At 38.8% G+C, this 10,143-nt stretch overlaps 1 protein-coding gene across 1 annotated transcript; it reads right to left on the reverse strand.

Annotated features, from left to right (window-relative positions):
* Positions 1-632: 632 nt before the first annotated feature.
* Idi1 (isopentenyl-diphosphate delta isomerase 1) lies at positions 633-8,648 on the reverse strand. Its single transcript, XM_051194774.1, has 5 exons — positions 8,282-8,648; positions 5,552-5,724; positions 4,681-4,773; positions 4,113-4,243; positions 633-2,650 (listed from the first exon to the last, which is right to left on the reverse strand). Exons 1-5 carry the CDS (start codon positions 8,419-8,421, stop codon positions 2,333-2,335), a joined length of 855 nt encoding a protein of 284 aa, XP_051050731.1. The 5' UTR covers positions 8,422-8,648; the 3' UTR covers positions 633-2,332.
* Between the last annotated feature and the right edge of the window lie 1,495 nt (positions 8,649-10,143).

A 10,143-nucleotide genomic window follows, 5' to 3' on the forward strand; every position in this document is an offset into this window, starting at 1 on the left:
TGAGACGTGGTCTCACTTTGTAGTCTTGGCTGGTCTGGAATTCATGGAGTCTGTGACTGCCCACTGGGTGTTGGGATTAAAGGTATGAATTACCATGACCAGTTTCTCTTCTTTATTTTTTGAGGTAGGATCTCCCACTGAACCTGGAACTCACTGACTTCGATAGGATGGCTGGCCAGTCAGCTCCAGAAATCAAATTTTGCTTGCCTTCAGTGAACAAATTATGCTCCAGTACCCAGAAATTACACGGGTGTCCAGGATCCAAACTTAAGACCTCATGATTTCAGCAAGCATTTGACTGAATGAATAACTTCTTCAGACCCTCCACAACTCATTTCTCTATACCACTTGGTAATATATTTATCTGAATGTTCCAGTTTGTCCATTCAACCAATTTAATTAACATAACAGTAATATTTAACACTTTCTTGCCCTTACAGAGTCCCAGATTGCAATCTAAGACCACCATTCACTGTGATAGCCACTAGCTACTAAGAAACTAATTATATATAGTCAGTCCCTAATTTGTAGGAAATAAAACTGAAAGTATTTTAATACATTTAAGGTATACCACGTTTAAGATAATTTATGCAGACTAACCTATTATTATATCCAGATATTAACAAACCAGACCATATTAAAATAATTTATTTTTAATTTTCAACAAACACTTGCTACATAGTTGTATCTTCAAAGATAAATCAACTGTTTTGAGTTATCAAGAAATTAAAATTTATAAATTTTTTGTAAAAAAATTATTCATTAGACAGCATTTAAGTCTAAAGCTGTCTTAAGATCTTAAATTTGACACACCTGTGCAAGTTTTAAAAAGTACATCAATGAAGACACAATATATGCCTATTCTGTAACACCAAAATCTCATTATAATATATGCCTATTCATCATATTCATCATAAACTTCCTCACTGCTATTACCTTGTGTTTCTACCTCTAAAGTAAGCCCTGACTATACAACAGTGAGTGGTTCTTGACTAGAGGTGTCTCTGCCCCTATTAGTATCATCCATTACAATTTTGGTTGTTGCTGGGTATGGTGGTGCATGCCTTTAATCCTAGCACTTGAGAGACAGAGACAGGTGGATCATGAGTTCCAGGGCTAGCCTAGTCTACAGAGTGAGTTCTAGAAGAGCCAAGGCTATACAGAGAATCCCTGCCTCAAAACCCAACTGACTCCCCACTTTTTTGTTGCTGTTGTCTTAGCAAAGGGGTGCTAAGTGATATTGAGTGTACAGGGGTCAGAGATGCTGCTAAACATCCAGCCTGGGTCAGACCCCTTCAAGATTATCCAAGCCCAGGGCTGGTAGTGCTAAAAGTTTTCTCAACTCTTGTAAAGAACTCACTCCTACCTTATGACAAACATCTCTTCCACTATAATTATGAACAGATTTTGCTAAATGATAAATATTTAAAAGATTTAACCACTTACCATCAGCACTAAAACTAGTAAAATAATCTCAGAATGGTTAAAGCACAAAATCAACCAAAAATGTCAAAACTTAGCATATAGAATTGGCCATTAAAATTTGTGGGTCAAGCATCAAAGGATTCAAACCAACTGCTTTAATATTTGATCTGTACTGAATATGCAGACTTTTACTTACCACAAAGCACAGTATAACTATCATTTACGTTAGCATTTACACTGTGTTCAATGCTACAAGTACTCCAGAGTGAGGTGAACCATGAAAGATGTACATAGGTCAAATACAATATCATCTTGTATAAGACTTGAGTATCCAGAGTTCTGGTTATGAAGCAGGTCCTGAAGTATGAGGGATGATTAGATACCATGTACTCCCCCTTGAACCTGATGTACCTGTTAACTGTTATTGCTAGAATTACTTTAAGGACTAGGGACTCATGCCTGCAAGGCAATCATGGTACCACTAAGCGCATCCCCAGCCTTGACCATTTAATCTATTAGTGATGAGCAGCTACGCAGTCTCTTTCACTCATTTTTTTCCTGGTCTATGATAAAATTTAATGGTATAAAGAACACTTGGCAAATAGCAAAGTATCTGAAGAAGTTTGTCAAAATGTAAAAAATGAAGAGTCCTACTTACTTCTTCAATCTTGTCACAGTCATGTATTTGGACAGGTTAATTAAGTTTTATTTATGGAATAATTTTGCAATAACCTCTCAGAAATGTCTTTTATAAATATCAGTGCATATATACTACAAAACTTTAAGTTAATTAGGCTTTTTTCTCAAACAAATTCTGGTTGTAAAATACCTATGTATCATATAAGCTCAAAAGAAAACAACAAAACATTTCTTACTAGGTAGAAAAATTTTCAACTCATTTACACATTCACATTCTGTGTATTTTTTCGTGGTCAACAAACTGACTCAAATGGTTTAAGTTATCCCACCATTTAAAGAGAAAAGTGTCCACAATAATTTTAAACCATGGAGTTAACTTAATTTCACCACTGGCTGCTTTCTTCATAAGCTCTTTAAGTTCTTCCTTTGATACATAACAATAGCTTTTAATCTCATTGGGATCTGGATTCAAGGTTACATTCTTCCTCAGAAACAAAATATAATCAATTTCATGTTCACCCCAGATACCATCAGATTGAGCCTTGTAGTAAATTCGTGTTAGATAATGCATTTCATTTGGATCAACCTACAACATAAAAAGAAAGCTCAATTAATAATACTATCAACAAGGTCAAGCATAGTGGTGTATACCTTTAATCCCATTACTCAGGAGGCAGAGGTAGTTGGTTCTCTGAGGCCAATCTGATCTACACAGCAAGTGCCAAGATAGCCAGGGATACACAGAGAGACATTGTTTCAAAAAATGAAAGAAAAAAAAAAAAACCTAATGACCAAAGATAACCTCAAATCAACCCATTTCAAGAGGATCTTTTTTTTTTTCCTTAAATAATTTACTTAATTTTATGTACATTGGTGTGAGGGTGTCAGATTCCCTGGAAATGAGTTACAGACAGGTGTAAGCTGCAATGTAGGTAGGAAGGTGCTGGGAATTGAACCTGGGTCCTCTGGAAGAGTAGCTAGTGCTCTTAACCACTAAGACATCTATTCAGCCCCTCATATCTTGTTTTTTAAATTAGCTTTTTGTGTATGAGTGTTTTGCCTGCATGTATGTCTGTGGACCACTTTGGTACCCTGGGAAATCAGAGGAGAGCAGTTGATCTCCTGGAACCATAGTTTCAGAGGCTTATAAGCTGCCATATTGGTGTTGAGTATTAAACAAATGCTCTTAACTGCTGAGCCATCTCTCTATCCCTTTAACAATATCTTGAATGGCAGAAGCATAGTTTTATAATCAGAGCTTTTAAAACATTATTCTCCCATTGATAGTCTAACCAGCCTTAACTCTAGTTCCAGGGAACTCAACTCTCTCTTTTGGCCTCCACCTGCAACTGACACACATGGCACACAATCATACATGTAAGAAAAACACAGGCATAAAATAAAATAAAAATAGTTTTGTTTGTTTGTTTTTTTTTTTTTTGTTTTGTTTTTAAAGAGGCTGGAGAGATGGTTCACCTACTCTTCAGAAGACCCAGGTTCACTCCCAGCACTCATATGGTGACTCACAGCCATTTGCTACTCCAGTTCGTGGGGCTCTAACACCCTCTTTCTGGTCTTCTTGAGCATCAGGCATATATGTGGTACACATCAATGTAGGCAAATCATAAAATAAAAAGGTGTTTTTTTTTTTTTTTTTTAAGAAGGAGAAACAAAAATGGAATGCATGGCAATAACCCCACATTTAGGAGGCAAAAAACAAGCATATTGTTTGTTGGAAACCAGTATGAGCTTATATAGCAAGACACTGTCTTAAAAAAACCAAAACAATAAAAAATGTAGGTAATATTCCTTATTGAAGGGCTAACTCTAAATCAGGAAGTTATAAAGCACAGACTGTACTACTGTAATCACAGCAATTGGGAGACTGAGGCCTGGAACTGTAACTTAGTGGAGGAGTACTTGCCAGGAATGTACAAAACTCTGGGTTCCACTCAAAGCGTTACTGAAAATTTCCTACTGGTTATCAGTCAATACCTTACCATCCTGATTTAGATTTAAGCTGTAGGCTAGCTAATAAGACTGATTACCTCTTCTAAGGGTATTCCCAATTCAGCTTTTAAGCGCCTCTGTGCAGCTCGTTTTACACCAATGGCATCGTTTTCTTCAAGCTCTCCTGGATTACTTAATGGATGACTACAGCAACTATTCGTGAAACAACCTGGAAAATATTGATTTGAACAAAGTAATCAGATAAATAGAGTCTTATTTTAAGTCAGTTAAAATGGACTCCCAGTATTATTTTCTAAAAGATAGTTATAGATAAGTTTTAATATTTTCTTAAACCAAGATCACTGGGCATTGGTGGTGCATGCCTTTAATCCCAGTGCTTGAGAGGTGGAGGTGGGTGGATCTCTGTGAGTTCGAGGGTACCCTGGTCTACAAAGACCTGTTACAAAGAGAAACCAAACCAAACCAAGAAGATCAACACAGAGATAATTCAGATATTAAGGTTATATCCATTGGATAAGCTTATTTAATGTAAAATATAAATGAAGCCATTTACCAAGCTATTCCTTTTGGACCTTGGCTCCAATAAGTTCAATCAGATTAAAATAGATCCTAGTAGAAACTACATTGAGCATTAAGCATACTAACCTGGAAAGGTAATTTTAGCATCTGATCTCTGCTGTAACAGGAGCTTATTTTCAGTATTAAATAAGAAGACACTAAAAGCTCGATGTAATAATCCTAAAAACAAAATAAATGTGATTGGTCAGAAAATCCCACATATTATACAGTTTTCCCCCTTGTAGTTGAGAACATGACTAGCAACTTGCTGACAGTTCTGCTGTCTTCCAGTCTTCTAACAGGAATTCTGTATGGCTGCTTTGGAGAATAATTCCAGCAAAACCAGCAAGACTCAGTCACCAAGTGAAAGGAATGGCAGTGTCAGCAGCTTTGAGGCAGGCCAAATGCTCTCTTAGGAATAGTTAACCCAGGTCATTTAGTCTCCTGTTTTGGGGTAAGTGTGTGTGGGTAATAGGTTCATTTCTCTTCAAAGACTACTTTTCTTTATAATCTTCAGAAAGACAGGCTTGAGTACTATGTTAGTAGTCTGTTCCTTCTTTATGAGCCCAGAATAATTCTGAAGCAGCTTAGTAAAATACACTAAGTGGAAAGAAATATTACAGGAACTTTTTCTGCTGTATCTCTGGGGAAGCAGGTCACTGTCTCTCTGTTTCTCTCCATCTCTCTCCCTCCCCCCAATAAACTTTCCACATGAGAAAAAAAAAAAAAAAAAAAAAAAAGAAATATTACAGGAGAGGTAGCAAGGTAGATTCTCTACTACACTGTTTAACGTGAATGAAATGTAAAACACCATTAAGAAATGGATCTTTCAGCACTTAGGAGGCAGATTTCCAACCCCCAAAAGAAAAAGCATTCCTTTTATCCCATTATTTTTCTCAGCTAACTGGAAATGTCTAGACAAATCACCTTATATTAAAGAATATTTTTAAAACAGTACCTTTGTCAATGTTTTCATTCAGGTGACAATTTTTCTTGGTGTCAGCCCCGATTTTATTGTCATTTTCATCAATAAGGATACACATCTCTGCCAGAAGTTGAACCTGTTGTTCATCTAGATGGTTGATATTTATTTCAGGCATTGTGACAGAATGTCTGGGCTGACCTAGAACACTAACATTGAGAAAGGCCATAAATACAGTAGAGGAGCATATCTAGACTTGAGCTGAGGAACTAGTTCAGCCATTAAGCTTATAATTATGTTTACTTTTCCTATCTGTAGCCTCACCACTCCACTCCCCTTGGGTTTCTCCAAAGATGCCACTGGCCACTCAATCCTAAACTTGACCATAATTTCTCCTGAAGACACTCACAACTAGCATTTTATAACAGTTGCTCTAAAATGGCAACTCAATGTTCTATTCAAATTATTGAGCCAATACCTCTTGTAGCATTGGGAAGTCAATCCTTTTCCCTTTGTGTATCTTCCCATGCGTGATCTGGTTCCAACCTAACTTTTCATCATATTTTCCCACAAAGAGTCTCTGGATTCTTTATTATATGTTCCCATGGTCATTCCCAGTTTCCTCCCTCCTTTTTTTTTGCCATTCACTTCCTCAGCACAGTTGCTAAAGAATTCCACACATCAGTGCTTACTGAAATCCACATAGTGATGTACATGTTTAATTGCAGCATATAAACAATGTTCCAGTATGATTTTACCCAATCAATCTGGGTTCCTAGTTAGAAAAGATTTATGCAACTATTTTGTCAATTCTTCTAATGGCAGTATATAGATAATATTTTTATGAAGATGCAAAAACTTTATTCACTATATTCAAATGGATGCCTTAGAGCAGTTCCTAGCATTATTATTTTTTTTAAAGCAATGATTTAGTATAGTGTCAATTCTGCCTTTAAAGTGAAAGAACTGGGCAATGCCTAAACTAGACAATGTGAAACAAGATGCAGCTATGTTCCAATCAGTCTTTAATTTATGGGCACTAAAATCTAAACTTCACTTAATCCCTATGTCACAAGTTTTAATTTTTCTCCAGAAAAAAATACTTATAATCCCAACCTTCGTGCAAACACTTAAATTTCTGAACTCTAATCCCTTAAGTGTACATTTATACCACTCTATGTATTTTAACATCTTTTGCACATCTCTATCCAGCAGTTTCCAACTTTTCCAATCTTTGTAGCTTGTGTAGGGAAAAAAGGATAGCCAAAGAAACACACTATAAGCAGAGCCAAAAGAAGCATTCTTTGGTCCTGCAACCAGAACCCAAAGAAATACACCCTGACCCTGAAACTAGTGCCAAAGAAACACACTTTAGCCCTGAAACCACAGTCAAATCTGAACCTGAACCTCTGCTGAAAACCAACCAGTCCCTGAGAATGAGATCTAGCCAATCTGAGCTCAGGGACTGAAATCTGACAAATCATCACCCTGGAAATCTCTCTGGGAAAAAAAACTGCCCAATATAAACCCTGTGCCTGTTCAGCTTCTGGCTGTCCGGCTGTCACCTGCCACCCTGGCAGAGGACAGCCACTGTCCTGGGTTCTTCCCTCCCAATAAGTCTCCTGAATGAGGTTTGGGTGAGACCTTCCTTTGCCAGAGTGGAGAAGAGGAGCTCTAACAGTTTGCTGGGGAAACCTTTCCCTAGGGAAGTGCAGTTGTTATACTCCCTATTGCCAGAATACCTTTCCTTTGAGCTGCCACAATGCTTACACCTTATGCATCTTCCCAGTTTTTTTTTTTTTAATAAGTTTTTCCACACAATTTATTTTTAAGATTCTATGTGCTCTATTTTCAAATACACAGAATCCTGCGGTTGGAATATCACTGAATGGCTACCTACTATAACTTTCTAAAATTAAATACAGTACAGAACTAGTTAGGGGTAAGGGGAATATCACTGACGACAATAAGGCTAAAATACTGAAGATCAAATAAACAGAAAAGTGCTTAATGATTACATGAAAGGACAAGCACTGTAAAAGTGGAGTCCAACTCACAGGATATATTTACAACGTTCATAGACTAATTTAAAATCCTAAGGTAGATTTCATTCTTGTGGAATTACTAAAGTTTTTGAAATAACACCTTTAACTCATGATGCCAGGATAGTAAGACTCACCTTTATGATTACAGGATAAAATGGCATGTTCTTACCCATTTAAATAAAGGTGTGGAGAACACACATCATCTAACTCAAGAAAAAGAACTAGAAACATACATGAGAGAGGCGTCTTCATTTCTTTATAAAACCCACGTGGACATTTCTCAAATACTACACCTGCAAGTCCTCTCTTAAATTAGAAGAAAGCAGCTTAGGGATCGACCTATTTATTCAATATTGATTGGATGAAGACAAGTGAGGTGCTCTATGCTGGAGCAAAGACTACTCAAGTCAGTTCCCTTTTTATAACTCAGCTCCCCAAGACCTATGAACCGCAGCATTTCTCGGACTATAGGACCGCTCCTCTGGGCGTTTCCACGGAAAGCCCGGTGAACCAGATGCTCTGCCACTGGAATGCAGCCGACCACCCAACCCTTCCCATGACCACCCACTCCGCCCCAAGGAGATCGATGCCTAGACTGAAGCAACAGTACCAGGCGACCCTAACATCAAAGACCCACCATGCCGAGCCGAACTGGGAAACCTTGTCACCTCAGCTCCATCCCGCCACCCCTCACACCATCCCTCACGAAAGTCATTCTTACCAGAGATTCCAACAAGATATCCTATGAAAAAGCCCTGAGATGCGCCGTATTTCAACGCTCTTCGCAAGAAGCCCCGCCTCCAGACCACGCCCCCTAAAGGCATGTCCAATTACTCGCGCCAGCGCTCCTCCGCGCCACATGCCCTCAGCCAATTGCCACTAGCGTAGGCCTGACGTCCTCGGCCGCGCCAGGCTGGCGCGCGGTGGTGCCACCTCCCAAGCACTGTGCTACGGAAAACGCTCTGGAGGTTTCGATAGGTGGCTGCGGAACTGGGCCCCTATCGAGGGTGTTGGAGGCTCCTGGTGCACAGTTAGGACCGTCGGCACGCCTAGCTGCCTCGCAAAAGGGAAGCTTTTCCACCGGGAAGTTGTCTTGAGTATGGTGCGACCCAACCGATTGCTAGCCAATGGCACCTTCGACCATGCCCGACTCGCCAATCATGGGGCCGCAAGGCCAGGGCGGGCCCATGACGCTGCCTGGGTGTGTGCGTGATGACGTCATACGTCTTGAGACGGGAGGTGTTTTTTTTCACGGGAACGCCTTGGGGCACTGCTAGGGGCACTGATTTAAAAATCAGTTCAAGAGGACGGAATGAAACTCTAATTGGACTTGATAAAAATTAAACAAAACAAGAAATAACTGCTAATATGTTAGTTTGGGAAATTTACCCCTGCTTCCCCAACATATTACTCCAGAAAGAAAATTCTGTACCTTTGAGTCAGCGATAATTTCCAGGGTGCTTGGCTATGCGGAATAAGTTGTTAAGCAAAGTTAAATGAAAGTAGGGCAGGTTGGGGAACCAGAGTTTGGTCTGGATTAATTTGATAATCATTAAACCATCATGTGAATCCATTCTTAATAATTTTAGTGAAGCAAGGTTATATGTTAGCAGTCTTTCACTACAGGTTATATGAGGTTTGTGTAACTGTTTAAAAATTGTGAAATGTGATGTAACTGGGAAAAAGTTCGTTTATTACACCGAATCATTTATTATTTTTTGTAGTGCATGTGTAGCGTACATTATGTGCATGCATGTGTTCAGGTACATGATGTGTTCCTCTCTTGCTTTTTGGTTTTTTTTTTTTTTTGTTTGTTTGTTTTTTTAGTTAACATTTTAAATATTATAGGTTTATTTATTTTGTGTGTGGGCATACCACAATGCTCTGGTGGAGGTTAGCGGACAGCTAAGAGAGTCACTTGTCTCCTTTCACAGTATGGGTCCTGAATAACAAGCTCCGGTCTTCATGCTTGAGGGTGGGAGTCTTTACCCACTGAGCCATCTTGCTAGCCCCTCCATCTTATTTTTTTTGAGAGAGGGTCTCTCACTGAATTTGGAACTCATTGATTTAGCTGAGATTGGATAGACAGCAAATCCTCATGCCTCTGCTCCCCGGTTTGGGATTATGGGTACACACTGACATGCCTGGCTTTATACATGGGTGCTGGCATTTGAACTCGGTTCTTTATGCTTTCACATTTTACCCAGCCCTCTTCCCAGCCCAATGCGATGGAATTCGATATTCTGACTCTGCCAGCTAAGCAGTTCAGTGCACCAGGTATCAAACTTGTTGGTCTTTAGACACTCTGGACACAGAGCTGTGTGTTACATTAACTAAAATATACAAAGAAAGTTTTATGTGACACTTTAGTAGGCAAACAAGTATTTTTAGTAGCTTTTTCAGCTGATTACAGTCATTTGTGCACATATATATGTATGTACATGTATATATGCAGGTGTGAGTGTGTGAATTTGTATGTGGAAGTCAGAGGTTAATGACAGGTCTTCCTCCAAAAAAAAAAAAAAAAAAGGCTGTGTACCTTATTTTTTTTGAGATAGTGTCTCTCTCACTGAACCTGGAGCT

This window comes from Phodopus roborovskii, unplaced genomic scaffold (genome assembly GCF_943737965.1).
Source record: "Phodopus roborovskii unplaced genomic scaffold, PHOROB, whole genome shotgun sequence".
NCBI lineage: Eukaryota > Metazoa > Chordata > Mammalia > Rodentia > Cricetidae > Phodopus > Phodopus roborovskii.

Coding starts and splice junctions, on each gene's coding strand:
- Idi1 (XM_051194774.1), bottom strand. CDS start 8,421: ATGTGGCGCGGAGGAGCGCTGGCGCGAGTAATTGGACATGCCTTTAGG. Junction 5,725..8,281: donor ATATCTTGTTGGAATCTCTG/GTAAGAATGACT, acceptor TCTCAATGTTAG/TGTTCTAGGTCAGCCCAGAC. Junction 4,774..5,551: donor GAATGAAAACATTGACAAAG/GTACTGTTTTAA, acceptor TTTTGTTTTTAG/GATTATTACATCGAGCTTTT.